The 19096-nt window shown below is 35.8% G+C and overlaps 1 protein-coding gene and 1 long non-coding RNA gene across 11 annotated transcripts in view; both read right to left on the bottom strand.

Moving 5' to 3' along the window:
- PHF14 (PHD finger protein 14) overlaps positions 1 to 19096 on the bottom strand; it is a 181307-nt gene that overhangs the window by 143578 nt on the left and 18633 nt on the right. For all 10 annotated transcript variants that reach the window (XM_075492887.1, XM_075492889.1, XM_075492888.1 and 7 more), the window contains exons 5-7: positions 10527 to 10686; positions 2586 to 2697; positions 210 to 347 (exon numbers count right to left, since the gene is read on the bottom strand). In XM_075492887.1, coding sequence (XP_075349002.1) covers positions 210 to 347; positions 2586 to 2697; positions 10527 to 10686 — 410 coding nt within the window. The remainder of the gene's footprint in view (positions 1 to 209; positions 348 to 2585; positions 2698 to 10526; positions 10687 to 19096) is intronic.
- LOC142406594 (uncharacterized) lies at positions 17086 to 18664 on the bottom strand. The gene is made up of 2 exons (XR_012774622.1): positions 17231 to 18664; positions 17086 to 17118 (listed from the first exon to the last, which is right to left on the bottom strand). It is a non-coding gene; the product is annotated as an uncharacterized LOC142406594 (long non-coding RNA).

Genomic DNA, 19096 nt, shown 5'->3' with positions numbered 1-19096 from the left:
TATCCCTTTTCCAGGCCATTTCAAAAGGTGCTCAGAGTTGGACAATTTGGTGAACAAAGAGCCCTCCCTGGACAGTCCCTTTACTTGGCCTATGACTTGCTACCGATTTACAAGAACTTTGCTCAGGGTTAGTCAGCAAAAAAGGCACAATTTCAGATCATCTTCCCAAGCTTTTGATACAACTCTTATTCTACCCTTTCCATAGCTACCTCTTCTGCTGCTGCTTCTGAGAGGAGGCCTTCCTTCTGAGCGCAGGTCACATGGAAATAAGCTCTGCACATCCCAGCATCACAACTAATGCAAACACCAGTTCTGGCAAAACGAGGATCTTCGCAAAAACTGCATTCCTTTATAAAGAAGAGTGGAAAATGCTACAGTAAATATTTCAGGTGTGTTTTGCCTAATATTTGACAATTTACATCTTGCATACAAAAACCAAACAGGTAGGTTTACTCCTGGGTGGTACAGAAACCAAGTATACTGCTGACAATTGACACTACTTAAAACTTCACATCTTTCCAATCCCCACTATTGATTTCATTTTCAACTAGCAATGAAAAAGTGCTCAAACAACCTAAACAACATGTTGGATTAATTTTTATATAAACCTCCATGTCTTGTATTCCCCTTCAGAGCAACAACTAAATACCACCCAAGCAATTCAAGCACAATTACTTATATAAGTATGGTATCATAAAATAACATTACTGCTCAGCAAATGTTCAACTGTTCAACAAGTTCAGAGGACAAACAACAAAAAAAGAGCAGTGCTCTGGATGACTGAAAACCATAGATAATTACATAGATGTCCTTTGATAAGCAACAAATGAGGAGCAAATGCGTGACAATGCAGAAAGAAATACTCAAGAATTGCAAATATCAGTAAAGGAGGTTGTGATTCACTTAAACACTGCTCTAGGGCTTCAGCTACATGCATTCTAGGCACAGCCGTTTGCAACACAGCAAACTGACATCCCCTAATGTGACCTGGAAAAACCCCAAACTTATTTTTCAGCCAGATCAATTCCTCACTCTGTTTCACCACAAATTTATACTAAACAACTGTGCCAGCAAACTAGAGTGCTGAGCACATAAGCAGGAACAAGGAAATGGGAACATGGGCTGCTTAAGCAGTGCTGCTATCCAGTGCATGAAGATGATCTAAAATTATACAGGTGTGCATGTCTTAATCTCTCACATGCTGAATACAGAGCAAAGCTGTGCATCACCTAGAGAAAATACCTCCATGCAGAAAGTTAAACAACAGAAAGGAATGGCAAAGAAAACTCAGTGATTGAAGAATCTCAAAACACCGCATATACTACCCTAAAAGGGCACCCTTCAGCTGTGCAACAGCAACATGTAACAGATAAGAAATGAAATTAAAAATAATATATTAAGGTGGTTTTGCAGGGGGAAATTTAGCTAAGTAAGCTGTAACTTCCACACTTGATACAGCAAACAGCATTTGTTTACAGCTCTGTGAGAGTAATGAGTCCTCATCTGTGCAGTTCACTTTCACCTTACTCACAGTAATAAAATACACCCAAATTCTTAGCCTGGCTCCTATACATCACTCTTGTTAATAAAAAAAAAAGAAATAGAATGCATGATTCATTGCAACAACAGTTTGTAGGGTTTTGGGAGCTTGCTCTGACTTTGTTATACAAACATTTCTAAGCAATGCTAAATGCCTCAGCAAGCCCATGCTGAACATGCTCCTGATACAGGTATGTTGCACATGGGCAATCCAAAGTGTTTTAATTTATTTTATATATTATATGTATTTTTAAAAACGTACTATATATTTTCATTTAGTATTCAACTTGACCAATAGACTTTCCAGAAAATGAAATTGACTACGAAAATGAAGCATTAGAGCAGCAGAAGTACAACCACCTTCCCTCACAGTAGCCCGATAGACACGGCTTCTCCACACTGTTCCCATTAGCTCCAGAAACAGTATTTAGAAAATTACTGAGTACTGTCCTCTGCCCATTGCAATGGTTTTCTGTATGGTTTGTGTGTGATCACTTTTGATCTGGACTGAAAACATTTACATGTAAAACCATTTTAATTTTAGAGCCATTTTTCTGTTCAAGTTGAGGGCCCCATGTTGTTGTGTTTGTGTTTTTTTTTTTTAAATACTGCTTTGCAGCAACCTTTTTGTATGCATTCTAACTTACAATTATATAAACTCTAAACTAATTCTTACTGAATGTACACCTGTCACTTTCTCAATCAACCTAACCTTCCATTTCTCCATTTCACATCCCATAAATCCTCTTCATTTTCCATCCACATTTTGGCAATCTGCCACTAACTGACTTTAAAAGAAAGTAATTAGCACCTGTGTAAAAAAATAAGGGAAATTAGGGTGAAAACAAAGACAGAAATTATGGATAACAGCGGTAAGGAAAATAGAAAGAAAGAGGGAGGGAAGAGCAATGGTGTAACAACCATGAACAAGCTTCACATCATTTTTAGTCCTGAACCTCACTGCAATTGCTATAAACAAGAAAAATAAAGTATATAAAAATATAAAATAAAGCTACTCGTTGGCAGTACGTCTCTTCTAAACCTACCTTGGCACCGTACTTTGAGTAATTCATTTCTGTAAGAGTTACTGGCCGCAGTTTGTCAATATCTCCAAATGCCACTCCTGGAACATAGAGGGCACAAACAATATGGACCCACCTAAAACAGCAGATAAAATTAGGTTACTGTTATCAACGTTTTGTTCCTATATTACACTCACCATTTGCAGATTTCAAAGTGCCTTGTAAATGTTACAGATGCTAGAAGAAATGTGTTTGAAGGAAAGTACATTAGAAGCAAGGAGAGAATGCGTATTTGGAGTTCAGCAGCTCACACATTGAACCACAGAGTAAGGCTTTTCAAAGCCACTGGGATTGCTCTGCCTCTCTGGATCAAGGGCTGGGCTACCATCACCCTTCTGTTCTGATGGCTCTTAAGTGGGGCTCCACACCGCTTTTTAAGCAACATGAAACACGTATGAACAGTTTGATATTACTTATAAAGCTAAGGCAGACAGATACTTTCATGATGAGGCAGGGCATGGGAAGGGGAGGAAAAAAATTATACAGGTAGTCACAGCAACACTGCGCTCTAGGCGTGTAGCTATGAAGTACCTACAACACAGCATCAGTCAGACTTTGCATTGTTATAGTCACACCTGTTAGTATCACCAAAACTAACTAGTTTTAAGCAACACGGATAGGAGCTGCATTCAGTTATAAACATACCTGAATTGTATTACAGAAATGCCTATCTGAAACTCAGATGAACAGACTGTTACTTAGCTGTACTCTTCTTCACTGGCCATAAACAAATGGAGGCTAATAGGTCTAAATCTTCAGCCCTGAGGGGCATAAAATGAGACAGTATGAATCTGGACCTCAGTGTCTAGTAATTAAATACAACACAATGGTAATGGCTTCAGCCTCAAGTCTGTCTTTGACAGACATCTTCATAATCTCCTGAAACTCTCAGTTACCAAGAGACAGCCTTGCAGCAGAAGACAACTTTCTTCTTATTATGTAATGAACACTTTCTAAAAGATCCAACTCTCACTGTCACAAACCATCAGTTAGTGACAAACTCAAAATCTGTTCTACGCAGCATGCACAACTCAAGTCAACTGAGACAAACTATTCCAAAAAACGAAGTGTTTCTCCCCAAAATAATCTTTCTGTTTTATCAAAATTCCAGGAACTATTTGCTACCCCTTGCTATGTCACCTGGTGGGAGCAAACTTTCACAGACAGAAGGTTAGGATTGCTACTTTCTGTTATCTTTATCAAGAAAATAGCCTTACAATTGCAGAGATGTGCAGCTACCACTTTCAACCTACGAGCTCTCAGATTACATGGGATACAACTAGATATTTTGGACATAACTGAGCTGAAATATCCTGTGTTTGACCCTTAGGAAGTATTTAATTCAGCCCTTTACGATCTTCCCAGTCATTAATGTTTAACAGTAAATGTATCACTAGAGAAGACTAGAACTTCTGTTCTGTTCTAATAGAATCACGGAATCTACTCCCTGTATTCAAGAAGACTCATGATGCTGCCAGAAACACTTCTTCCCTTGGCTCTTTCATTACCCCACACACTGCAATTTCCCAATCTCTCTAAATACCAGGGGTTCAGCACAGACCTGTTACCACCTACTTAAATGTGCATCCATGCTGCTGTGCTCTTTTTTTCCAGACTTCTACCACTGTTTAGCCTGTCTCTTTTTCCTCTTTGTTTTGTGTGTTAATTAAAAAAATTCAATTGAACCAGAGCAATAGGATACTGGTTTTAGCTGCACTTAAAACAGCGTGTTTATTAACCTGTTATTAACTGGCTGTCTACAGATGAAATACTGAAGCTGATGGTTACACTAATCAGGTGCCACATGTAATCCTGATTTCCCATGTTTCCCAAATCAGCCTGTTTCTGATCGGTGGTCCTTAGACCTGCAATGCTGGAATTTATCATATTCAGAATTATTAAGTTTCATGTTAATTATATATGACTCCTATATCCTAACAGAAATTCCAAAAAAGCAAGATATGAAAGGTTCAGTAGCAAGTTCAAAAATACATATACATTTAAGTCTTTACAAAAGAAAACAATGATCTTGCAATGTACAAAATTGGTGGACAGACTGTTTATTTAGCATTTTCCCCAAAAATAGTCTGTGATAACAACTGGATAACAGAAAAATCCCAGTAAGAAACTACTTAGAAGCCATTAACTCACTTCACTCTGTAAGAAATTTCTCAGTAAATCTAACGTAAGTCAAAACACTGACTGATCCATAGTGTCTTATCTGACAAGACTCTTTTCACCTGTGTATTTGAGTTTTTACCCTATTGTTAAATCACTCGGGTTTGAGATGCTAAGTGGTAAATTCTCTTTAAAACATGAAAACTTAAAAAATGAGAAGAATGTATATCCTAAATACACATTCACATGCAACAACTGCATTGCTTTGTCTTTACTGATTTTACTAGGGTTCTCCACATCCACAAAACGGTTTGGTCACAGCACTGTAACTACTGGAAGACTCAAAGAAAATTTGAAGTTTAAAGATGAGTTCCAACCTTGTCTTTAAATAACATGGTACAAATATGACAGCATGCTGGCTGCCAGAGAACAAGCTGAGATACTCAAGTGTTCTGCCAAACTTCTTGCTGCTCAGACAGGGAGTAAAGCTCATCACTGTTTTTATTACAGTATTAAACATGCCAGCATGCCAGCACAACCTCCTAACTTAATACAACGTTACATGCAAAAAATAAGATTCTTCTCATTACTATATGAAAAGTGCATCTTCTGTCTGCCTCCTCACAAAAGCAATGGAAGCACAAGATATTCCTGCAGAGGAGCAATGGAGCACCTGGTACCATCTCTGCCCTTCCATGCTGTATCCAGGACTGGCTGTAGTTTGGCCTAAATCACTACCATACCTTTATGAAATATTCTTCTATGAAAAAAGCATATGTGTGTGCATAATGTGTATTTTGGTATATATTATGCATTTACTAAAATAAAGACCTCATTTACATGAGCATGCTCTACTTGTTTTCAAAAGGAATCAAAGTACTTTTTTTTTTAAAAGCAAAATACCACATGCAGAATGAGACCTATAACCTTGAGATAAAGAGACTGCTTGTTTATAAATAAAAAACATCTAAATTCTGTAGGGTTTATTTTCTATACCCTTCAATTGATTTAAGATGTGTTATATAGAACAAATTTGTATAAACAGAAGTTACACATCTCCACAATTACTATTCTTAACAAAAATCCAAGGTTCTGGTTGGAGATTTTTGATAGTAAGTTTTAATATAGCCTCCTAAATGTACCCTCCAAAGTTCAATATAAAGATACACATCTACTACAAGCAGCTGCTTCTCAATTTAATTTGCACAGTTTTTTCATGCTCCACTGGTGTATTAAATGCTGCTGCACTCTGTAGGAGTTTATCTATGATAAACCCAACAGCTGGCTGCTTGCTTTATACTGACCTTCTCAAAATGTTTTAGTACATGTCACCCAAGTATTACACTATTACAGATTTAAGCTGCCATTTCAGTGTGATTGGCACACAAGTGCCTCATTTCTTTAACCACCTATATGCGAACTCAGACCTGAATCTTTATTAAAAAACATACAGAAGTCAGTCAAGTTCACAGCTGAAGCAATTTCAGCTGCTTTTAATACCAGTTCTAAATATTTTCCTGCTCATTTGTTTAGCTGCACATGTTTTAGAAGCTTGTAATTAAGACAAATTGGGTAATCAAAGAAGAATAATCTTCCTTGTTACTTTACCATCCATTTAGCTTGGAGCAATGATGACAGATGTTGATTAGGGAAGAAGAAAAACTCCATACTGAAACAAGGACAGAATTCATATTCTTGGATAATAGCATTTTGAGAAATAAAATTTCATAAATTCACATTTACGCTTGTGAAACTGAGAGGTTAATGTGAAAAGGCTTCTGCTGAGAGATTAAGCACCTCATTATTCTAATGATTCACCTTTCACATAGGAACAGAGAAATTATTCCAACTTGATTATGAAGAGAAACTGAATAGGTTTGGTCTCGCTTTTGTGTAATTTCCAGCACCAATGCATATGAAGAATTTCTTTTAAAAAGGTGGTAAGGAGATGAAGAGCAATGGTGAGTTAAAGGATTCTGCTATTCAGTAGTCTCTCTCTGCCAGTATTTCAACAAAAGAACTGAATTGGGTTGCAGTTTATTGAGTACATTGAAAACATAATGGACATTGCCTGTCCCAAGACTCTAGCCTTAGCCTGTAGTGCCCCATTACCCTTGAGAATTAAAATTTGTAAATAAATGATAGAAAGAAAGAGAGCACAGGAATTTTCACATGGTAGTTAGTATTTGTTTTTTATAGTAAATAAGCTCTATTCATCTGGGAGAATAAACATACTTATTCACGATAGCCACATTACATTATCTAGCAGGTAAAAATACAATAACGATAATAAATTAATGTGTTAATGCCCAAAATCACCAAAGCAGGCATGTGCTTCTGCACAGAGAACCAGTGTCACAGAGGAAACACTGCCATATTAACCAAAAGCATACTACCATTTTACAAGAAGAAATTTAAGCAATTTTTAAAATGTTGACGGTAGTTTCTATTCTGGTTACATGGGAAATGACATATATAGTGCTTAAACTGCCTTACAGAAGACAGGAATAAAGAGGCTGAAATAAAATTTGCCAGGTGATATTGATTCTCACATTTCCTAACTGTTAGACAATCGACTTTAGCCTTTCAAAACATTTTTTCCATATAGCAGCAGCATTATTAAAATAGAAAACTGAACTGAGAAGTACAATTTAATTGTGTAACAGCTTTATAAGGGAGACGCACAGACACTGTTGAACCTAAGACAGACCAAAAACTGAGCATTTGAACTCCAAAAGTATTTAAAAAGAAGCACAACTGCTTCTATGGGGTCAGAATTATTCACTACAAATCCTGACTCACTCATGTAACTTTTTTTTTTAATAGCACAGTATTTTCTTCTGTTTCCCCTTTATAAGATGCATGTAGAAGACATGAAAGAAAAAAAGATTTCTTTTACATGCTGTATGTATATCTTTATAATGCATCTCAGCTACAAATGGAGAAGCTGAGCTCAATGTATATTCAGTGGAGAAAGGTAGATGCCTCCAAGGGTTATTGCTAGCATCTGCATCCAGTGGTCAAAGTTCAGTGTTACGAATACCCTCGTTATCTCTTTATTCGCAACACAAACTCAAATTGGTTTTGCTATCAGGAAAAAATACAAACTAAGGGAGAAATGCAAGGGCATGTACAATTTAATCCAAAAAAACTGAATCAACTTATGACATTTTAATACCGTATTTACTTTTCTGAAGACAGACAACACAGTATGTCAAAAAAGTTTTCCAAAACATCATCCTGAGGTCTGCTGAGCTTTTAATGATGGCAGGACCAGATTGTTACAGTATTAGCAACACTGAAGCCTGTGTAAGAGGAGAAAGTTAAAAAAACCAAACAATCAAACAAAAAAACCCATCCCCCCACCCCCCACAAAAAAAAAAAACAAACCAGCAAACACCAAAGAACTGGGAAAAAAAGGGGGAAAAAAGGAAAGATACGGATATGCTTATGCACACATTACAAGATAGCCGTATACTTAAGTGATAACATATACAAAAGCTTACTAACACAGATGATGACTGAACTTTCTACGTCATTTTAACTCACTTCCTAGCATTTGTGCAAGACTAACAAGGGAACTCTTCACAATGAGTAGGAAAAACCATGAAGATCACTATAAACCACATACTATATTTTGTGATTTCCTAATACAAAAGATGTTGTTCTACAATATATAGCTAAGTGTAAATAGTAATGTGTCTATGAATTCAGATTAAAAAACAGAAAAGGTTTTACAGTAACACATGTTAACATTTCTGAATTTTAGAGTACTTAAAGTATTTGTACTAATACCGAATATTTAACTGGATTCTTTCCAGCTCATCCATCATCACCAGTTAAGATATGTCTGCAGACTTTTATATTCCTACATCTCAGATACATTCAAACAGGATTAAGAAAGCTTCTCTTTCCTCTGAACAGCCTTACCAACTAATTATTGCCTTCCTGCGTTAATATGATCAATGAAAAGCTTATGACGGGCCCAGCATCTGAAAGTTTAGTAATTACCACACACCTGCAACTTATATAATTGTAAAATGTATGAAAGAACAATTTAACTGGCATGGTCTTAAAAAAAAACCAACCAAACAAACAAACAAACAAAAAAACAAAAAACCCCACACACAAAAACCCCATCCACCAAAAAACAGTAACACTAGCCATAAATCAGACATCACTGATAATCCTGCTCTCTCCTTTATTATAGAAAATTAGTTACCACTAATATCTACATCTTAATTTATTTTCCAAATGTGACACGAATGGAAGACATCACACGAGAATTTAATCTGCTTACTCTCGAATTAGACCTGAAGTCCTTCCTAAAAAGCCCACCTCTGGCTGGAAATTATGAGAAGTGAAGCATACTCTCAAAAATGAAGAAGATAATTAATTCTCATCATTTAAAATAATTATAATATACTAGGTCTGTCTGCATACTTTTAGCACAACTTCAGTATAATTTTGTTATTTTTTTCCACTACCTGACATCAGCAACGCCCAGTCCTTAGCTCTCCTAAAAAGAAGCATGGAGTTGTCCTCCCACTTCTATCATACTTAAAAGTCAATAGACTTGAGCAGAGTTTGTACAAGGTTGCAGTGACGTTACCTTGCATGAAGCAGAATACTACAGAAAGGATAAAGTCTACTTTCCCTTCCTTGAAATGGAGCACATGCTTTGATTTTCCCAATGGCCACATACCTCTCCCAATCCAGTGTGACACGAAGTCTGGACGGTATTTTCCCCTTCTGCGGCAGACTTCATCATTCTGTTTTGTGGCATTATTAACTAAAGAAGAGCACTTCAGTGTTTTGCTACTCTTCAGGACTAACCATGAAAGCAGCACAATACTAGCAAGGCATAAAATGCAGCTTTCTGGCAGCTGATTAAATTGAACTAGCAGAACACATGCTCAGGTTCTAGAGAGATTGACCAGCAGATACCAAACACTACAAGCTCAGTCACCATGAGAGAACCCGTGCGAGCAGCCCCAGCAGCTGTCCTTGCTAGAACATATACTACTATTCAGCAGTGAGGCTCAAGGGACTCAAACCCTGCTTTTCTCACTGCAACCTCCAAGCTTGAGCAAACCCAAAACAGCTACACAATTTTTCTTAGGTTTCTGATCTCCAGTCCCTGCTGTCAATACTTCAAGCCATTAGTTAAGTGAGAGAAGTCTTTCATGCTGTTATCCGTGGAGATGTCTGAATACTGAGTAAGAGTTTATGGGATATTAACCTCCTCTACACAGGAAAACTTTTTGTTTACATGTAAACTGCATTCCTGATGCAAACAAACAAAAATAAGTTTCTTTTTCAAGACTCCCATCACCTTCACTAGTATGGTTTTTTGTTAAAAAAGATGAATCACACAAGTAGTTCAAGGTAACAAAGAAAGGTCTTCTAGTATATCCAGTAAGGCATCTATATATATATATAAAAATATATGGTGACTTCATACTGAAGAAAAGGATTTATCAGTCCCTGAAGTAAACGGTGATATTTGTTTAACCTAGGTACATCGTTTGCTCATAGGTCCATGCGTCACCTTAAGACAACATTTTCATATATTATAATGGGCATGAAGAATATTAGGAGCACACGAAAAATTAAGTGATTGAGTATCCAAAGAGCACCCAACTCAAAACTGAGATGAGAGAGAGAGGACATCAACAATAAAGTTTAATTTATGACACTGTCTCCTATAGGAACAGACTAGAGCAAAACCCAATCTTTTAAATATAAGATGACATCAAATTCAAAACATCACTTCTCCAGTCTTACCTGCCTGCATCAGTCTCCTTGAAGATCCCATCCTGGTTAGGACACAATTCACAACTAGGTGTGACACCACATTTGCATGCATCACAAAACCAAGGTTCTGTGGAGTTTTCTGAAGCTGAGCTCATTATAGAGTCACTTTCTCCATCAACACCATAGCAACCTACACACACAAAAAATGGAAGACCAATATAAGAAAAGACAACTGTAAAAGCAGACAGTTGTCAGTTATGATTTCAGCAGGAAACATACACACATATACATTCTGAGGAATGATACTTAAAGTCCCAAGAAAGCTTACAATATTTTTGCAAATATTATCTTTAGTGCAAAATTTACATTTTAGAGACCCTAATTCTAAGAAGTGATCTATTCTATGTGACTGTCTTTGATTACAACTGAAAAACAAGAAGAAAAAGGCTGGTTTACTGTATTCTTTTAGCAACGCTTGGTGTTCTTCCAGATATCTATTAAATAAGAAAACAAGACTTAAAGCAACCAACAAGAACTGAGAAAAACTCAAAGCATTTTTTCAAATAAATAAATATATTTCAAGTTAAATGCAACAAGCTAAAGAAAATTTTAAAAATCCCAATAAAACACTGATCAATTACACTATTTTATGGAGATATTTACAAGAATGGTTCTTCATTCCTTTATTATTATCCTATAAGATCCTGTATACCACATCCCACTCCTCTCCTCCAGTGTGGCAGGGGTAGTGCTTATGTTGAGCTACCTATCTTCCCATGCAACCTGTGAAGTCTGCTTTCAGTTGGATCAGTCTAATCCAAATTATAACATGGTTTTTTGAATATTAGGACCAACTGAAGAATCCATGTGTCTCATGGGTCAGATTGAAGATTTGTGAGCATCTGCAGGCTTCTCTTGGATATTCCTATCTTTCTGCTTCTCCCTAATATGAAAATGAATGTTATTGGAGGGTGTGGGGGTAGGTGTTGTGGGTTTGGGGTTTTTTTGGTGGTTGATTATGCCAGTAGTATCCAGTCAACAAATATGCACCCCACTTTTCCACTTTGCATTCAGCATCCAAATCAACCAAAAGAGAATATACACATGAAATAAAAAACACTATTTGCATACTTTAGGGACTGAGTTTAAAAGACCTTCTATAACTTCAAAACGAAAGTATAGTTTGCAGAGCACAGATTGAGAGTTTTGAGATACCAGATTGCTTAAAAAAAAAATGAATATACTTTATCAATCACCATTCTCATTTTTACCTGATTTTAAATTATGGCTAAACTCAATCATTCAGTTTCTCCATTCTTGTTTGGTATATCCACTGTATTCTTTATGACTGTTAAGGTGTCTATGTATGCTTAATCACCACAAATTTAGGAAAACAGTATTTTTAAAGTGATTTAAAAGCTTGTTACTTAAATTTTGCACAAGAATAAGAGTAGTGTTACTACTACTGCAAATGACAAAAAGGAAAATCTTAAAGCTTAACACCACAAAACTCTATTTCTGCATATGTAATATTTTGAACATTTATCTGTTATTCAATAAAAGAAGAATATGATTTCATTGTCAACACTTAAAACACAGTAGAGACTTTACTAAAAGATTAAATTTGGCTATTTGTCAAAAACAGTGATCAAGTCAACATTTGTGCTTGCAGAACAGTTAAATTATTGCATTCTGCAATTAAATAGCAACATGATTTGCTACTTTGGTTCATTACCCACTGACTGTAATAAAATAGCAACAGTGCTCTAACTCCCCTTGTGACAGAAACAGAGCTCTGCATAATGGACTAAAACTACATTCAGGAAATAAGCAATAACACTGTAGGAACCATTTAAGAAATATAGTCTTCCATTACAGAATGAGGATCATCAATAAGAATTAACATAAGAAGCCAGAATGTTTCTTTTCATTATAAAAGTATTACAGAATCAAAGGACAAGTGACGTGCAGAAGTACATTCACAGACAAGTTTCATTAGGTATACAGCTCACACATAAGGTAACTCCATTTTCTTTATAATGTGGTACCAGCTTTAAGTCGTATTCCAGAAAGGCATTTTTTAAGTTCTAATACCACAATCTTGAATACACGCCAGTAAAGCTTCTCTTAAGCAATTAATCTACAAACACACAGCCCATTGATATCATAGAGCTGATGAATAATTAAGCTTTTTAGAATTCCTACAGACTTCTTAACATAGTAACATTTTCCTAAATGTACTTGTTAAAAATTACCTAACACTATAGAAACAGTAATACTTTAATAATTCCTACTCAAGTCTTGGGACCCAACTGAAGTTTAAATTTGATCTAATAATACTTAACAAAATTAAAAGCTGAGTCCCAAAATTAATTAGAAACCCCTTGTTAAGCTGTATTTTTTGCTAAGGGTACACAAGTATTTAACCCAGTATTTTTCTTATGTTTGCTATAAAGAGTCATTTGCTGCTTTTGGGTTGTTACGCGACAACAGAAACCAAAGGAGAGATCAAATTTTGTCAATGTAATATCCATATGGATAATACAAATGTGTTGAACAGCTGTATTCATGAAATGTCTGTAAAGCTACAATCTGTAAGATGACAAACCTTGCAAGTGGTTTTGACACCAAAAATCAGTATGTATATAAAGAAAAATAAATTCCTTTAAAAAAACTAGCAGGGAAAGTTCCTTGCAGGCCAAAAATATATGGTGAAGCAAAAAATTACTAGTAGCTTAATTTTTAAATAATAAAACTTTCATGATTCAAAACCAGCAAAATAACTAGGAACAAAAAATAATCAATGACAAAATATATTCGTCCTGATTCAAAGAATGACAGATAACACAATGATGATGTCAATTGCCATTAAGATGCCACATGTGTACACACAGGAGCAGATGCAATGTTTGTTTTTCAAACGTACAAGGAACAAAAAAACCCACTTTATTTCACTTCAATTAAGATATGAAGGCAAAAGCAGTTTTAGAACAAAACCCTATTGTAGAAATATGTCAATGTTGCTAAAACTTTGAATTTCAGTCCAAGTAAGTACATTTGGAATAATGAAAAGCTAAGATCATTATAGCATTCACCTGGGATGTGAAAGAGTCTGAAGCCTCTGCCCAGTCCAAAACAGAGCAAGGATATTAATCTATTCTCCCATAACCAGTGCTCTGATCACAGGTGGTAGTTATTCCAGAATAAACACCTCAGTTTCTTCTGGGAGTTGCTCCACTTCCGTATGTAACATTACAGTATTTATTGTACTAGATGTTTACTAATTCTGCAGCCTAACTGCAGCAGGTCAAAATTGTTCCAACCATTGTGAAATAATAAAACTTCAATACCTTACAGTTTTTCAATAAATGGAAATCTACTTTCTGGTTATTAACTAGCAACCATAATGAAAACCCTGGCAAAGCTGAGGAATGCTGCTCACCTAGTAAGTGTCTGTAGTGTCAAAATTAAAAAAACGCAAAGTTTCAAAATTTCTCACTATACTGACTTTATTTTTTCTCTTGTTATCACAAGTTGCCATACTAACTGCCAACAGAAAAACTAATTTGATCAGATTAACATCACATTTTTAAACAACAGAATGCTATACACAACTTGTCAAAATTTAGAATTGTGGATAAACGGATTATCAAATACATTCAAGCAAGCAGATGCAATTAATTAACACTAATGAAAAAGATGAACTTGCAGTTCTAGACCACACTTTCAGCTGCTTTCACTTTCCAGTTTCAAGTAACTTCATGATAGTCATGCTAAAGGATTCATATTTCCCTTAGTAAGTTGAAACTGGGGGAAAAAAAGTGTTTTCTACTGCATGGCTATAATTGAATTTTTGTGTATTAAATCACAACTACAGTATAAAAGGCACTTGATAAAAAACCTAAATGCACTTTTGTCCAAATCTGGCTGAAAAGTTACGATATACAGATCAAGAGCTCAGAGTTTTTAAAAACACCTCTATTTTCATATTTTTACTATGGCAATATTCTTTCATCTGTAACAGACAATTACCTCTTTAAGCCATTTCAGGATCCTTAAAACTGCTGAGTACAACAAAGGTTCAACTTACTACTGTCTGCCTTCTTTTCCTATGCTGAAAGAATTATTTTGGTCCTATTAACAAAAATTTTGAAGAGCATTATTTTTATGACTCTTTAAAATGCATAGACATGGAGATAGGAAGCTGCTGCTTGATAAATCATTCCATTCTAGTATTAAACAGTTACACTGATGAGCAAGAAAAAGTTGTCCAATCCCACTTTCCTGTATGAATTGTTGGGAATTGGTGGTTTTGGAACAGAAAGCAGTGTTAAGGGCTCGCTACAAGTAAATCTCCTAAGCAACATCAGGACGTAATCTTTAGGTTCTTTCTAAAAGCACCGCAGTTGTGTAGATGGTGTGACTACCTAAGGACTGGAAGGACAACAGAGAAAAGCATACACATCTTGTAAAAAATATGTTTGGTTTCAGTTATTATCACTGCACCTGTGACCTACGCACCTAAGTCAATCACCCGCCCCTTTGACTGGAAAATATGTTGAAGAAAATAAAACAACTTTTAAACACTTAGCTTAAAATGCATGCTACCTTTCCTTAATGTTCACCAAAATTCTGAATTTTGGATCTTTAGAATACCTGAGAGCCCCTTTTCAACTAAAGTTCATTAAATCCTCATGTTTATATATTCTTAGATTACTGTATCACAACTGCAATGTCTGTCACCTCTTTGAATACCTCTTACTCTAAACAATAAAACTGGTTTAGTACAATATTAACCTATCAATTTAAACACATGAAAGTCAAGAAATTAAAACTCTCACAACATTTACTGTTCCACAAATGGCATCTATATATTACAATTACAGCCAAGTTGTCTATGGAACGTATGTCATTTTATTCCCTGATTTTAAAGTCATTGTACTCTGTCAATAGCCTATTTTTTATGTGATTGTCATTAAAACAAAATTGCAAACACTTTAAAATGCTACCATTAAAACAATTGTTCTGAAATTTATACCACTGAGGGAAACAGGAAGAGAGAGCTAATTCTTGCCTTGGCTGCATCTGTTCCTCTATCTCTTTGGGAGGGTAATTTTTTGCCAGTCAAACAGAACATCTGCATACGCTAACTACATCTACATATACTCTGAAACACGATCTTATTAGAAAGATCACAAAAACATGAACTTTAAGGTAAACTATAACTTTGCAAAAATAAATGCTGCGAGATCACAGTATTTAAAATATGTACATTCAATCCTTAATTGGACCAACAGTTTAGAATAAAGACATTAATCACTTCACGTATCAAATTCAGAATAGTATTTTTATTTAGTAAATGGAGAGTACTGAAGTACATGATTTCGCAAAATGAATTTTTATACCAGACAGCAGCAGACCAGGGTAAGCAGAAAAACTGAAATGCAAAAACGTTTTACTACACTGTAAATCATATGGCGACTACACAATTGCTTTTAGCAAGAGAAATTTTATTCCCTGCCATACACATCACAGTAAAGTAAGAAGCAAATAGAGGGGATGGAAAAGAAACAGCTGGAAAACTGTAGAACTTCTCTCATTTAATTCACAGCAACTAACCCAAGAGCAATAGCTGGCAAGTGTACTACCTACAGTTATGGAACATGCTATGATATGTACCAGACATTTTCTTCAGACACACTGCAATCAATATGTCAAAAAACCTGACACCACAGTTGGGGGTGTCCTGCTATTACAAGATCTTACCACAAAAGCATTTATCCAAAATGACTGATTAGTGCCTAAAGAAGATTTTTATTAAAAAAAATGAGAATTATCTCCACACAGAAGTAAAAACTCTGAAAAGCAATGGTACTACTACAAATTCAATAAGAAAGATTTTTTTTCTCTAGCAATGTAAACATTTTTCCTTTTTCTGGGAAAAAAAAAAGGACAAATTTTTAATTAATGGACTTATTAATTAATTACAGGCTGTTTAGACATAAAAGATGAACGCAAAGTATAAGAGTGGGTATTAAATTAGCATTACATGTACACTATTTATGCAGTTTTAGAGGCAGTTACAGATTTCTATCATTTTGAACCAGTTATCTGCTCCACAAAGTTTACAGATATTTGGAAGTGTGTCTGCAGAGCAAAGATGGCTTTTGGACAAGTGATGCAGGCCATGCAGGCGATATGAACATCACAAAGGAAATAGTTGCATTGGAAAGGAAACTGAATTTCTAGCAATCTCAAAACCTGTCAGTAAGGCACGTAAAAGTGTTTATTAAGGGTCCACGACTCTAGGTCTGAATCAGAATCCCCCTCTAACTGTTGGTCATGTTGCTCTGTTCCACATGAGCACTGGCAGAGTTGGTCCCAGATGAGCTATCACCCCTCTTTTCCCATGGAACACCTCATGTAATAAGCAAGCAAACCAAAAGGAATACAAATCATGACTGACCAGGCAGCCGCTGCACCAGGTACTCAAAAGGAAAAGGCGCTACTACCAAGTACCCAGGTGCATGAGTAATGAAGAAGTATGCACAGTGATAAGCTACCTTGTGCTAGAAAAGCCAAAACTTACCGGAGCAAGGGAGAATGGACATCTAGACCCTGCCTGACTTAAAACGCAAGGCAGCATTAGCTTACCAACTGAAAGAGGGTAACAGATTCTTGCCAACAACCATGCTGGCATGCAGCCACTTAGGGATCGCAACTGGAAGGCTCACCTTCTGTGAAGGGGACACACTATCACATGGGACCTGCCCTTTGACCAGTAGCTACAAGTAGAGCAAGAGGGAAGGAAGGGAGCCCTGGTGTCCAGAAGAAGTAGGCTCGACCCAAGGGTAGCATTTTCATGGCTAGTAAATAACTTCATATTAAATACAGAGGTGGCCACCATAGAAAAACCTTCCCAGTCACCTGAAAGGTTCTGTGGTAGACAGAATCTTCCACTTCAGCAGAGCACAAAGGCACAAGCCAAGGGTAAAAGACCCCTCCCTGTGAAGTAAAACAGTTTCTGTAATAGGCAACAAGGAGAGAGAAAATAAGGTCTTCAGGGAAAGAATAATCAAACCACCAATATCATCATTATGTGGGTCCCTGGGTGGGACACAAGTAGGGTGGGAAAGGAGTGTACTTCCTTCCAAATCAGTATCTACAGTGCTATAGAAAAGTAGGGAAAACGTATCAATTTATAATACAACTTGACATTGCATAAAAAAAACTATGAAGAACAACCCCGGGGTATTCCAGAAGCTTTGTTTGGGCATTTCAGGATAACAGGCATCTTCAGTCTGAGATTCTAGGAAAAAGACAACTGCTAAGTATCAAAATCAGTTCACAGGAAATAGGCATATTATTCTTCCCAACTGCAGGCAAACACAGGTAAACATCACTGCATCGATTTCTATCCAATTCATAAATAGGAGCCTCTTCATTGAATACTGTGCTAGAAACTGCATTTTCTGAAAAACTCAAAAGATCAAATATTAGAACAAATTTCAGGCCACAGCATGGTGTCTGCAGCCACAGCAATCTACCTACTAAAGGAAACCTACAAAAACAAGCTCAAATTCTTGGATTCCAATGTGTTTACAAAACAGACTCACTTACTACTGGAACACATTTTTCAAACTACAAAGCAGCTGTGTATAGGAGTACAAAGGACTTCTTACAATACAGCCTATGTCAATGATCTGGGCACACAGTTATGAGGTACAGAGTAAAGCCAATGATATTAATAGTAAACCTTGCCTCTATTAACATTAAAAAAATAATTCTCAAGGTTGCAAGAAATGTTTCTATGATTAGACAGCAATTATTTCTTCAACTACTTCTCAATTTATATTTGGAAATCACCTGAGTTGAATGATTAAGCCAACAGGAACAAAAAGCAATTGCTTTTGTATTTTGGTTTTGACTGCAGCTTCTTTATGATAGTCTGTGTCTTCATTTATTACTCATGCATTCAGAAGTAATACAATGAGCCAATGACCACTGGGCAGGAGTGCAGAAATCTCCAAGTTATTGAACATATGTATATATAAGATCACTGAATGAAACTAAAGCTTCAAAGGTTCCAAACTTCTTAATAAAATTTTGATTTGCTGCAAGCGATTATTGAAACAAATTACTGAAAAAAAGCTCTGATATAAAATAGTACCTGCTCTTACTTATCATTATAAAATATCAAAGTACATAAAAAACACACCAAAATAAATGTTCATTTCTACTTAAAACTGTATTATTGTATTTACAAATTGATGTACCTATCTGGCAATTAAACATACACATAAAATGTCAAGTAAACTTCTGAATTGCCTTTACCGTAGATTTGAAGTTCAACTTCTCGCTGGGGAAATTTATGCTTTTATCACAGTCAACAATTACTTTCACCCATTCAGCTTGCTTATTTTTTCTAAGACTTCACCTATTCAAACAGAACTTCACAACTGCTTTACATACGGTTTTAAGTATTTATTATTAAAATAAACTATAAACAGCTAAACTTTCAGCCGTAAGTGTGAAAAATTAACCAACATCCTTAGTCAATTACCTTGTACAGACTGTATTTCACTCTTTATATGAGTGAG

The sequence above is a fragment of the Mycteria americana genome, chromosome 2, assembly GCF_035582795.1.
Source record: "Mycteria americana isolate JAX WOST 10 ecotype Jacksonville Zoo and Gardens chromosome 2, USCA_MyAme_1.0, whole genome shotgun sequence".
Classification (NCBI taxonomy): domain Eukaryota; kingdom Metazoa; phylum Chordata; class Aves; order Ciconiiformes; family Ciconiidae; genus Mycteria; species Mycteria americana.
The sequence above is the reverse complement of the archived record's forward strand: the minus strand, read 5'-3'. Positions and strand labels throughout refer to the sequence as shown.